The sequence below is a fragment of the Aspergillus steynii genome (assembly GCF_002849105.1).
Source record: "Aspergillus steynii IBT 23096 chromosome Unknown P170scaffold_5, whole genome shotgun sequence".
NCBI classification, from domain to species: domain Eukaryota; kingdom Fungi; phylum Ascomycota; class Eurotiomycetes; order Eurotiales; family Aspergillaceae; genus Aspergillus; species Aspergillus steynii.
In genome coordinates, this window is record NW_020194402.1 from 1045217 (window position 1) to 1058455 (window position 13239).

Consider the following 13239-nt stretch of genomic DNA (forward strand, 5'->3'; position numbering starts at 1 on the left):
CCGAAATAATATATAAGTTTTAATAGCGAGCGTTCTTAGATCCTAGCGGCTAAATTATTACTGATTATAAATATGGATTATACTAGCTTAGAATATATTAGTCCTAAGTAATCTATCTCTAAATATATATTTTTATTATTTTTTGCGGGGTCTCCTGCCACTAAAGATTGTTAAGTATTTACACAGGCGGCCTTTAGTTATGTGTTTTTATCTAACTAGTATCTCTAAAAGGATTTATCAGATTCTGAGGTAGATCCTGCTGTATCTGCTGGACAGAAGTATAGGTTTAGCTAAATTATATTATTCTCTTTAATTTAACAGTTTGTAACTCAAATAGATTCTTGAGGGAATTAGAGTAGATAATCTTGTCTATATTTTATTTAATATTATATATAAAAATACTTTCTAGGGCTATAGTAGGGCGGCCTGCTTGATCCTGACTGTTTAAACATAGAGCTGTATATATTTGGCAGAAGAAATAATAACTACCACCTAATTAACGCAGAAGTCTTAGCGGAAAAGCTTAAGGTGTAGTTTAATTGGGATCTAGATTATAATTGTACTCTAATAGGGCCTTATAGGTCTTATAATATACTATATAAGATTATATGTGCCACATATAGGTATACTATTGTTAGTAAAGGGACGATGTTATAACTTTAGAATAAGATATTATATAAAGCGGATATTTATTATATCCTTTAGCGAGTCTAAAGATTGGCTGTTCTGGTCTTTCTTGGAGCTATTAATCTGGTCCAGATCTACTTTCTTCACAGTGTGGGAGAAATCTGTTATATACTTCTTATGGGCTGGGGGGGTGAGGGCGTGGGCCATATAAATCTTGATAAGACTATTTAGTATGTGATTTTTTGGTTAATTAAAGAGATTTGCTTTTTAGGTATCCTTTACTAGGATCTCTGACCGGAAAATCTCTTATGGAATGCTGAACTCAAACGGGTCTTAATTATTAATTTTTATTAATATATATTAGATTATCAGCCAAAGTATAAGCGGCCAGACTCTCTTAAATGACACTATGGACTTAAAAAATGTAAATCTAAAAGATTATATATGGTTTAAGTAAAAGCCACTGGAGATCGGGCTATAGCTATTTTATTTGTTGCTACTAATTATGTATAGTGCTAAGAAGTACTAGAAGCTTCCTGCTGAGTATTAATAAATATTTTATATTCTGTAAGAGTATAGATATTAATACAGGGTGTATGTGTGTGTATTTATACGCTGACCTCTCGCCATAGGCGATATGCAGGATATTACTATTTAGTTATCTCTCTAAATACATCTGTTTATTGTAAATTATTTCTTTCCTAATAAACTTGGATTATCCAGAACCAAAAAAAAATCTATAGAGTAAGTATAAGCTCTTAATAATACTGGTATTGGTCTAAACGGAACTATATCTGATATAGTTATTTAATTTATAATAAGCACTTAATTTCCTATTAAGTAAAAACTGAGTAAATATATTGGATTGTGGCTAAAGTTTTATTTTTATAGAGATCTTAGTTTCCTGGTCCTTAATATTCTTTATGCACTGTTGTACTTGTTCTTGTATTTGGTCTTTATACCCTTGCAAGTGTTATTTTATTTCTTTAATATATTTATTAGCTGTGATACGTACCTTAATATTACTATTGTTGACTTGTTTCTGAAATTCAGCTTTTTTCTGAGTATATATGTTGTAAATCTTATCGCGATATTCTGTTATAACATAGTTAATATACTGTGCGAGCCGGCGCTTAATTATTTTATTAATATATTATTCGAGCTAATACTTAATTATTATGTTAGTCTTAGGAGAGCTAGTTATAGGCTTGAGTTTATAGGCTAGATAGTGGTTTATGTTTTTTGGTATAGTAAGTAGATATTTGCGGCCGGATTAAATTAATAGTCTGCGGATTAAGTTATCAGAAATACTACAGAATTTATGTTTAAGGTGCGCGAGTTTCTAATACTCTGTTTGGCTGGGGAAGGAAGTATGCTAAAAGTGAGTCGGGCGGATTAAGGACGGTGATTAGGAAAGGGCGCGAGTGCTTGGTGTGTTAACTTTAATTAAAGAGCCTATTAGTTAAGGGAATAAAAAATATAGTATTTTTTGTTTTTCACAGTTGGGTGATATTAACTGTGGGTCTAAATATTATTATTAAACTATTATATAATATATTATAAAAAAATAAGAAGATACTTCTGCGGTATTTTCCTATTACTTGTTTATAATATATAAGAGTATCCATTTGCTCGGACGCGGACTCAGGGTAATATAGGGATGGATCAGGTGACATAGTAAAGATATGCTAATCTGTCTCCTATATATTATAGCGAGCAGTATTAAAAAGTACTACTTGAAGACTTTCTTTCTGTAGGGCATAGGAAAGATTTTTTAGCTTATTAAGTTAGTTATTCTTAAATTATCATTTAGAGAAGTGTAGACGGAGAAATTTAGATTAACAGATTTTAATAAATAAATAAAACTTTAAATCTCCTAATATGGCGGGTATTAGAGAGTCTATCCCAGATAGACTTAAAATAATACTAACCATAGCAAGTGTAAGACTTAGTGTTAACACAGCCGAAACATTTATAACAGGCGCTAGGTGTGAGGAAAGTAGACAAGATAAACAAAGGGAGTTATTACTTTTCTAAGCTAAAACATATTTTTCAATTTATTCTAGAGGGATTATTAAACTCACCTGAAATCTGCTGCTCGAGTTAGTAAGATTTATTATAATTAATAGTAAAATAGATACTTGGTTAGTAGTTTAACTATGCATGCTAATTTAGTTATGTAAAATATAAAGGCAAATAACACAGAAAACATTGTGGTGGGGTGTATAAGCAAGGACCTTTAAAACCTATAATTAGTTTTGCGAAGTAGTGCTTATTCTGTTATTACAGGATTTACTGTATTAAAATAAAAACCCTTGAAGAATCACATAGCCCTCCCACCCGGGCTTTAAGTAATATTAAACAGCCCTAACTCCTATATAATATAAATAAATAAGAAAAATAGAAGAATAAGGTATAAACTCCTGAGCCTGGTTATAAATACATATTTAATCTGAGCTCTATAAGAGAAAGCAGAGAGTCCTATATAAACACAGGAATAGCAGGACTGGTTTCAAGGGCGATAAAGAGTAAATACAGAGATGCGGTCTAGTTATAAGTATATGCCTAATCTAAGCTCCATAAGAGAGCAGAGAGTCTTATATAAATATAAGAATAGCAGGACTGGCTTCGAGAGCAGCAAGAAGATAATATATGGGATAGAGATAATAGACAGAGAAAAGAAAGAAGAGGATAAGGACAAGACAGAAAAAAACAGAAAGACGCGGGCGGAAAGACGCGTCCCGTGACTATAGCCTTGGGCGTATTACTTACTATATCCATAATACAATTATACAAGTAAACAAGTCTTTTAGAATACCTATACTAATTACCCTGTTTTCAGCTAGACTGGCTAATACTTGAGTGGTTACTAGTTAATAAAACTCCTTACTAATCATCAATATTCAGAGAAGGTAATTGGTAGATAGGACCAAATCTCTGTTAGGGGGTTGATACCCATTTGCGGATCTGACTAAACTCTAGTATAAGAGATTTGGCAGTGCTAGAATTCGAGCTTTCCTTCTAAACTCTAAAATTGACTTGTTCAAAATTAATGATTATTACTTACTGTTTGCTCCTGCCAGGCTAGTCTACTAATATAAATTTGGCTAAATTCTGATCATCATATTTAATGCTATAAAGTATTAAGGTTTCCATAGCATCCAGAAGGCTATTATATAGCTCGTTCTCGTTTATATGAGATTTGCTGTGTGCGATGTCCTACAGATCTTGTCCAGTAACGGCTGAAAGGACAAGTGCTGGGGATCCATCATATACCGCCTCACCATAGAAATAAGGGGTAATAACACCCTGAATTGGCCTTAGAAGCTCGTAGGCTTTCTTTTCTGTGGCGTATTCTGATTCCCAATCCGGTTTCGGTCTTTTGAGAATAACAGCTTCGGGTAGAAACCATTCTGGCCAGCGTGCTTTGATCCAGGGGCAAAGAAAGCCGATAGTATATTGCATAAGAGTCAAGAAGAAGGGCTGGATAAGCTCCAAGTGACACACATTCGGCTTCCGTGCATCTATCCATGTGGCACTTTTCGCAAAAACGAGGCGACTTCCTAGACGGAAGCTCTGCGCAAGTCAGTAACAATCTTACTAACCGTCGCTTAACTATTAGCGAACTTACTAAAGGCAGCTGGCTATTGGTTTTGAAGCCCATGGTTTGAGCAGGAAGTTTTCAAGGGTTAAAGCAGAGCGGGTAAGAAGACGGATAATGGAAATACCGAAGAGGAGATAGTAGGAAAGAAGATAGATGGTCACAAGGAATGTAACAGAAAAAATAAGATGGTGTCATGTGATATACCAAAAAGATGTACAATTTAGAAATATAACCGAAATTTGTCTACCCGCTATGCAGCCAAGACAGAACTCTTAGTTACATCGGCCAGCCTGCTGTAAGCCACTGATCAGGATTAGCAAAGACAGAATCCTGTGTCACTTCCTGCGACTGTTCTGTCTCTAGACGCCCATACCCAGCGACCGTGTCTCCTATTTCGCTGATCCATAACAAATTCCCGTTCCCAACCATGTGGATTTCTCAGGCTATAATTACCAGGTGCGTACTCCTATATAGGCCTTCCTGACCAGCCCTCGTACTCTCGGAGTACATTGTTAATCTTAAAATATTTAGCTGTCCTTTCTCCTTGATTCCCCGGGAAGACAGTTGCTGATAATCGTATCCAGCCTCTCCAAGCCAGTCGATATAACGCGTATTGGACCGTAGATTAACCAGGTACTGCTGTTTGTAACAAAGGTATAATACAATAATCAATGGCACATTCAAAGCTCAGAATCTCATTCTTGTCTTGAGCTTTGAAATGCACGATAAGAAGATTAACCCCATCAAAAACAAACACTTGTGGGCAGTTGTAGTGATAAGCATACCTCAGTTCAGAGTTAGTAGGCTTCTGAATTTGTGAGAAAGGGCTAAATATAATTTTTTTTACATATCCTCTCATCTCCCGATGGAGATGTTTTGTTCCAGAGTCTAAACGTTGGTGCTTGTCCTATTGAAGTCGATCGATTACACCAGGTTTTTTGAACTCTCCTACCATAGTAGCCCTTTCGTATAATGGGTTCTCTCCTGGCCATGTTAATTGGTAGTCGACAGTCACAGTTAAGTCGGTTACTCCTGTCGGGCCTGTTTTCGATCTCGGCAACAGGAAAGGCTGTTCAGAAAATGCCAGGCGGAATGGAAGCTCGATCTGTTGGTAGAAAATTCTTTCTACGTCACCCTCACTAGTGATTACCTCTGAACGAGGGATGTTAAGGGGATGTACCAAGATCTGACTGCCAATATCATTAACAGACGAGTGGTGTCGCTGAACAAGGTCAAAACGGGGTCCGAGGAAATTGTCTATAGATTCAATAGTCGGCGGGCAGTGGTTCACTCTTTCCAGATCGAAAACGGCTAGAGCGTCAGCCTATACTTTGCGTGATGTCTGCTGCCTCTCATTGTTTTCTGATCGGAAGAAATAAGCGGTGGAGAAAGAATGAAGAAGATTCCAAACAGTAGAAGTCATTTTGTAGAAGTAAGATAAAATAGATAGAAGTCTGACAAAGCCAGCGTATGATATGAGATCAAGTATAAAATTGTATTTAAATAAGAATCTATAAATTATAAGCTCTTTATATATATACTCTATCCCTTTCGATGTTTAAGAGTAGTATCTCGGTTAGTATTATCCTGCTATATACTACATAAGCAATACTACTCACTGTGCTACTGTATACCAATCGACTTCTCTTGTATCTTATAATACTGTATACCTCTCTTTAAGTATATTGATAGTATTTGTCATTAATTCTCATATATATTACACAAGTATTAACATGATATAATCTTCTAATTTATCTTATTTTCTCTTTATGATAATCTTGAAGCTATGAGTTTACTATATTCACATGATAATATCAGAATATCAAGGCGGTGCTTTAATCTATTTACAGACGACCCTGTATGTATGCAGTAGGATAATGTGCAGACGGATAAAGTATATACATAGTCAAAGTCTAGACTAAACCTTTGTTTCCTGTACCCTGCTGTGGGCCACAGGTCCGACTAATGGCTGACTCGCTGCCTGTAAGCATTCATGGTCAGGCTGTAATCATTGCTGGTCGTCTCTGTGAGACCATGAGGACTCGCTGCCTATAAGCATGAACAGTCAGTAATGACTTTACAATTCTTAACGGATCTTTCTATAAAATAAATTTCTTTAATTGTAGTTTAAGGGCAGAGAAAACAGGGAAAATATAAGACTGATACAAATCTAGTAAAAGGCTTAAGTATTAAACCGCGGATACATCAAGTAGTCCTTGCCGGATGGAGTTACCTAATGTAATTCCGGAGTAGGTATCCGTACCTATCCTTCCTATCACAAGTACCTAGAAGTTAACTACTGGTTGTTAGCCTTTGTAAGCAGCAGAGCGGAAGAATAAAGATCGGGTAACGGAAGAGGACAACGGCTGCTTCTAATATTTCTGATTACTCAATGTCGTGATCTCTGGCCATTATACAGTACAGCTTGACGGACATCGCAATACTTTATATCTGCTCTTATATCGCTTGAGGGCCAAAGTCCTAAAACGAATTCTACACTTATCCCCAGTGGAGGATTAATTTGCTTTATTATATTTTACCTCGATTACTAGAGGACCTCGTACATTGGAATTTGTAAGATGTTCACACTTTTATTCAGAAGTTAAAGCAGACATATTTACCTTTATCAGAAGACTCTAGTAATACACGTTGCTGTTCGGCCTTTCTTCCAGACATGAGCGCAGACATTTGGTTCAGAGGCTGGAAGTCGAAAGATGGCCAGAAGCTAGCTGATATACAAATTATGCGGCTTATTACTCTCACGAATCAATGGCAACACAATGAAACAACTGATATGTTGAGCGTTTGGGCCTCAGACCCTTCTACTGAGTTCTGGGGGTTTCAACCTTCCCACTCTGAGAGCGCCTGGGTACGAGAATGTTTACAGGTCAAATTACCAGCGTTGGGATACTATAAGATGACTGAGGACTATAAGAGGATTTCTGCACGCCGTCGAGTCCTCCTGATCATTCTCTATGATATCATCGAAAGAGAAATATTGCGACTGCAAGCATGTTTCTCTGCCCAGCCTAACAAGTTTCTTACTACAGCGATCAGAAATATTTTGGAACAGGCCTATCCCGGATATAACAACAAGCTGTTATATGATCAATGCATCAGATGTCATCGCTATGGACAGAAGTATTCACTACTGGCCAGGAAGGAATTAGTATTAGTACCTCTTCAAGGTGCTACGTCTTAGTCAGTCTTCATTCTTACAAGTTGTATTATGAGCTAACTTCTTCAAGTTTTGAGAGACCCATGATAGGGAATATTGAGATGGAGGCTCTTGTTGCATTTTCTAAAGCAACTTACGACAAAAGCTATCAAGAGCAACTGCAGAAGACATTTGAATGTATCCTGAATACATGTCCTTTGGAACAAAAGAGCACATATGATATCTGGCTTCCTTCGATTTCGACGCGAAAACGTTATCGGAACAAGGCCAAAAGAATCCAGGATACACTGAATCCTGCATCGACCCAAACAACCCGTGTTCAAAACAAGGTTCTGGGGATTGATTTCGAGTCCCGACCTAGCTCTATACCGCCGCGAACAATTTCTAAACCCCAGATCGCTGATAAAATACGGACACAAAAGGGCTCTGAAAAGATGCTTGGTTCGCCATTCAATGCGCGAGATACGGCCGATGTACAGTCAAGAGAGATCCGACATCTCGTTGGTTATTTTGAACCTTGCTTTAACCCGTCTCTCTCCTTGGAAAATCTTCCTGATATGCCCCAGACTGTTGACCAACTTTGCTGGTCAAACACGGATTCGTGTTTCAACCCCTCAGCCTCCATTGAGAGCCTGCCAGTGACTCTTGAGCAGTGTGGTATGCGTGATGTGCAACTGGAGGAACGTCAATGCTTCAATAGCTTTAATCCGTCAGGCTATTTGGAGAAATTACCTCAGATACCTCATGACTCCAATACTTTCAAGAACACGGAACCAGCAGTTAATTATCCTTGTTCAGGCTTGCCTGTCTCTGTGGAAAACCCGCCAGGAATTTTTCAGCAGAATATGCGACCGGATGACCCCTCAGTCAATTACTTCAATCCGTCTAGCTATTTAGAAATCCTGCCTCAGATACCTGAAAACCCCAATGTTGTTGACAGCACTATGAACCCTTGTGCCTTCTCAGAAAGCCTTCCGGTGATATCTCAGAAGTCTATTCCAAGACTGTTAAGCATGGATCCTTCCAAACCTCACCATGATGCAGCCTATCAACAACCTAACACTGTCTTTGACTGCGCGATGACCGGCATAAACTTTTTCCCGCTTCATCAATACTCTGCGCCCGAAAATTGACTACAGATTTAAGAAATACACTGGCGTAAAGGTGGTATCTTCAATCATGCAGTCAATTTATTTTAGTGGTTTTCCCACAAAAAGGCAGATCAGGCCCGCTGATAGATGCACAGTCCCTTCATGGTATAAATAGGAACCAGGGCGTAGGTTCTTGTATGGCGTAAATATCGTGTTACAGCTGTCTTCGTTTTTGGTAGGGATGGAAATTATTGGGTCCCCCTGAAAAGTTTCAAGGGGTATAATACACTAAAGTTCGAAAACGGCGCCCAGGTGTTTTCCTCTTTTCCCCTTTCTTTGCCGTGTGCCAAGGATGCACTAGTCCTGGTAAGGAAAGGCGCATAATAAAAGTCATTACCCGTTGAATGATGCATACGGTACCAGACCGTATGAAAACGATCCAGTGTATCATTTTATTACGTCATCCCCAGTGGCTGTGGCGTTCTGGTGGATGACTATCCGCCACCGATTGAAGTGGCTAGAAACTTCTAGACCATGGAAATCAATATAAGGCTCATCTATCCCAGGCTTTCGTTCTAAGTAGAGAATTGAAAATATGAGAAGACAAGATTGTGTAATTAAAGACAAACTCAACCGGAAGATACACGAAATCCAATAATCAGAACGCGACTGTTCCCATACCCAAGAACCAGTGTATCATGTTTAATATTATGACAACTAGGTCCACGAAAATCAGGAGGCAGCCATAGTACCTTTTTATTTCCTAAATACACCCAGGAACTCTCAACCGATATCTGAGAGCCTTGTTTGTGCTCTATATGGGTATTACCTGACCGCACGGACTGAACCGAGATAGAATAGCCCTCGAGGCTTCGCAGCTCTACACCGGTCTGGGCATCCTAGAGCTTGATAGTGCTATTATAGGACCCGGATATAATTTTCTGGCTGTCCGGTGAGAAGGCCACTGAGTTAACTGCATCAGAATGGCCCTCAAGATTTCGCAGCTCTATACCGGTCTGGGCATCCCAGAGCTTGATAGTGCTATTATTAGACCTGGACACGATTCTCTGGCCGTCTGGTGAGAAGGGCCGGAAGAAGAACTCCAACCAACGTGTTAGACTAGATGATACCACGATCGTGGTTTCTGTGAATGATCGTAAACATCGCGACCTCACTAAATAATTTGAATATACTGATGTCGATTGGACCGCTATAGAGAAGCAACTTCTGTTGTGAAGGACGCTTTTCCATGCGGGGAAGGAGTTAAGACTTTCTATAACTATTAACTACTTAGAAAACAGCAACCCATCTCCTTCTTGAACAGATAAAAGAGGGCCAACATTGATAACGGCAAGAATACTAGAGGAACAGGAAGCCTAAATAAAAGCGGAACACTCTTTTGGGTAACCTGCTGCCTGGCGGGACGTATATAAAGTAATACGTTGCCCTGGTCGACCGTGCCACTATAATAGCCAGTTCTGCTGGTTAGATCTGGTATGGAAAAAGCATTATAAACTCTTGTTATATTATCTGAGAAGTCTTGTTCAGCACATGGAGGACGGAAATGTCCTAGAAACCCATGATGATATTCTATATGAGGTTCGGGAAAGGTTGTATGCAGAGGACGAAAAGTAGTGTGAAAAGGGGCAGAAATCAATTAACCCAGCGAATGGATTAATCCCTCCTATTAACATTTATCTCCTGCCGGCATAATCATCTTAGGTATTAATAATTCTAACAGGTAATATTGATGGTCATATGTTGAGGTCCAATCAGGCTGAGAAAATCAACATCCCCGGACTTTTTAAAGTAGTAGTGGACAACTACACTGACTAGCAGCTAACCCGAGTGGACACTGAACTTTTTAAAGATAATATTAAAAAGGCGCGTGATATTATATTGGAAAATTGCCTCGACCTTTTACAGGTTTATTACGAGGTTAAGCCCGAGTTTTATGTTGAACGGGGTGTGAAGATAGGAGTTGCCCGCAGGTTTGTGCATGATATCAGTCTGTGGGTGAAGACTTATACACATAAGGATAGCAACAACAGCGTTAATTAATCTATAGCGGGAGAGATATATATATATAATGTTATTGGTTCTGTGATACACCTTCTGTTGAAACCTTTTTCCCCCTCGTAGTAACAAGCTTATTTCTAGACCCTGGCGCCAAGGCGCTAATAAGCAACAGGTTTATATTTTTAGATCCTTATGATGTCACGAAAGGCACGCCCTTATTTTTGTTCTGGTATTATTTTATACTGTATCTGAGACACTGTAATCGACATATAATGGCAGACAGAACTTAATAGAAGGTTCTTACTGCCAGGCGGTAAAAGTTCTAGCCAGGCAAGCTAGTAAGAGTAGAAGCTTGCTTAGTCTCCTGTATTCCTCTCCTGTATCTTGTAGTTAGGGCTGCAGGAGGAATAGAGATTGCTAGTCAAGGTTTAACAGCTTAGGCTTATTAATATTATATTATTACTTATTCCTTAAACCCCGCTCTGCTTATCATTATACACAACCTCGTGTTATTAACCTATCCTGGGCATCAGGCGGGTGTGGGCTAACACCTTGCGGCATTATAGGTCTATTAGATCTATTCCTTCTCTAAAGTATAACAGATGGCCTCTTTAACTTTAATAATAGAAACTGTTAATCCTATGTAATTGAGCCACGGGACAAAGACTCGTAGAATACTCTACCAACACCGGGAAACTTCGGTCGGACCCCTGGTACAGTGTGTTTGATAAGCCCTACTCTTACTCCAGACCTTACTTCCTGCCAAATATAATCTGATAACCTTAGGTTTCTTCCGTTTGATAAGTAGAAGAGAAAGAGGGATAATAACTATAATAAGCCAGGAGAGCAAGACCTGCTTCACTATATAATTGGCTGGAAATTAAAGATCAACCGGACAACCGAAGCCAAGGAGACTAAACAGGACTTGGTTGTAGCTCTGAGTGAATATTAAGAGAAGTACCTGAAATAAAAGATTAACAGGTTGATACACACTAAGAAATATAACCGGCGAGTCCGGTTCGAAGACTCGGAGATTATAGTATTAATAAACCACTATAATAAGGGCCCCCTTAAAAAGCACTCTGATGACACTAACTTGAATATTAATTAGAGACTAGTAAAGATAAAGCTTTGTAAGTAAAGTAATCTGGTCTGCCAGGGCAGGACACCTCAGATTACCATTACTGTTAAATATATAAAAGACAATGACGCGGCTAAAACATACAATAAATAAGGCTCTTCAACTACCAAAAGGATGCTTACTAAACAAGATACAGTTATTAGTGCTGAAGAAGAGTTAAATCAGCCCTTATCCTAAAAATATATGTATAAACTTATGTGATGTTCTGTAACTTCATATAATAACTTTAATAAATAATACTAGCAGGACCCGAAGGGTCGAAAACATTACAGACTACGAAAACCCCACCTTATAAAACTTATCTCTTATACAGATATAAGGGGGACACTCGTCAGTTATAACGATGTCCCAGAAAGTATTCGATAAGCTCTTTATATGGCGGCTTAGTAGAAACTTGAGCGAAGCTTGAATAAAATAAATAATCAGCTTGCTTTAGAGACTCCATATCTAATTAATATTAATCTCTTGGCTCCCTCCGGTATGTGTAAGCCTGCTATGCCTCTGTCACCCCCGAAACCTGCAACCTTAAATAAGAGAGTCAAGATTTCTGGGCCTCGAGATAATACTGTCAGGGCATACTGTGGATGGCACGAACTGTAAGTAACTAATGAGAAGCGGAAGGCCGACTGGTGTAAGGTATGTGAGATAACTCTATCTAATAGCCTTGACCTCAACTTAATAGAAGAAGATTAAGAGCATGCGTAGTTCCTGATTAAACAGGATATAACAAAAGGGACTGCCCGGCAATTTATCCGCGACATTCATGAATAGCTTAAATATATAAAAAAGCTCTTACTAGAGCAATATAGTCAAGATCCCTCTAATTCGGATAACTGAATATTCTTTTATTACTAAGCAGGATTATTTCTGTCTTACCTAATGAATAATAAGTATTTAGGGCTGCATTATTACTATGCTGGCCGTACAACATAATCTAATTTTTATTTGGCTTATTACATTATTTTTGTTTAATACTCACATTTTACAAAGTTATCTCCACGTTTATAATTTGGCCCGTCAGCGATATACTTTAAATAAAAATCTACTTTTATTTAACCATGAACCTCCTTATATTAGAATATTGTTAATCTGACACACTGTTGACTAGCCTAATAATAAGTCTTGTGGTTTTATATTATCAGCCAATAGATTTTATGCAAGTCAGGCATAAAGTACTAAGAGTAAATAATGCAATGTACTAGTCCGACCTGTAAGTTTATCATGCGGATAGAAAGTGCAGCTATGGACAGGATACAGTAAGTATAGAAATTAGTCCGGTAGGTCCTCTAAAAATCCTCTCTATACTATGATGCTGGCTCCATCAAAGCGGTATCACGTAATACTACCGGCTGTGCTTTAAAAAAGATACAAGATAAATAGTAGTCTGCAGAGTTAGCCATTTATGATGTTTGAGCGCTCGAACCTATTAAGATAAAACAGGGTCATGTAAAGTATCTCTAGCGAGCAACAGTATTATAAGCTTACTTAACTTTTTATTCTTAAAAGCTAGATTGCCAAATCAGCCCTTTTATTTAAGTCAAAAAGAACCACCTCCAAGATATTATAATACCCTAGTTCT

At 38.1% G+C, this 13239-nt stretch overlaps 5 protein-coding genes across 5 annotated transcripts; 1 reads left to right on the forward strand and 4 right to left on the reverse strand.

The window, feature by feature from the left end:
* Positions 1 to 1600: 1600 nt before the first annotated feature.
* Positions 1601 to 1780, reverse strand: P170DRAFT_361053 (uncharacterized protein; the record flags this gene model as incomplete). Its single annotated transcript, XM_024844449.1, has 1 exon — positions 1601 to 1780. A coding segment is annotated over one exon (180 nt), but the record flags the coding sequence as incomplete, so codon positions are not given.
* A 685-nt stretch (positions 1781 to 2465) lies between these two features.
* On the reverse strand, positions 2466 to 2660 carry P170DRAFT_361569 (uncharacterized protein; the record flags this gene model as incomplete). The annotated part of the gene is made up of 1 exon (XM_024844475.1): positions 2466 to 2660. A coding segment is annotated over one exon (195 nt), but the record flags the coding sequence as incomplete, so codon positions are not given.
* A 1115-nt stretch (positions 2661 to 3775) lies between these two features.
* Positions 3776 to 4352, reverse strand: P170DRAFT_465384 (uncharacterized protein). The gene is made up of 2 exons (XM_024852318.1): positions 4259 to 4352; positions 3776 to 4203 (listed from the first exon to the last, which is right to left on the reverse strand). The coding sequence occupies exons 1-2, from the start codon at positions 4289 to 4291 to the stop codon at positions 3847 to 3849; spliced, it is 390 nt and encodes a 129-aa protein (XP_024703135.1). The 5' UTR covers positions 4292 to 4352; the 3' UTR covers positions 3776 to 3846.
* A 2553-nt stretch (positions 4353 to 6905) lies between these two features.
* P170DRAFT_324840 (uncharacterized protein) lies at positions 6906 to 7720 on the forward strand (the record flags this gene model as incomplete). The annotated part of the gene is made up of 2 exons (XM_024843337.1): positions 6906 to 7372; positions 7480 to 7720. Coding segments are annotated over 2 exons (708 nt in total), but the record flags the coding sequence as incomplete, so codon positions are not given.
* A 1679-nt stretch (positions 7721 to 9399) lies between these two features.
* P170DRAFT_361098 (WD40 repeat domain-containing protein) lies at positions 9400 to 9585 on the reverse strand (the record flags this gene model as incomplete). Its single annotated transcript, XM_024844452.1, has 1 exon — positions 9400 to 9585. A coding segment is annotated over one exon (186 nt), but the record flags the coding sequence as incomplete, so codon positions are not given.
* Between the last annotated feature and the right edge of the window lie 3654 nt (positions 9586 to 13239).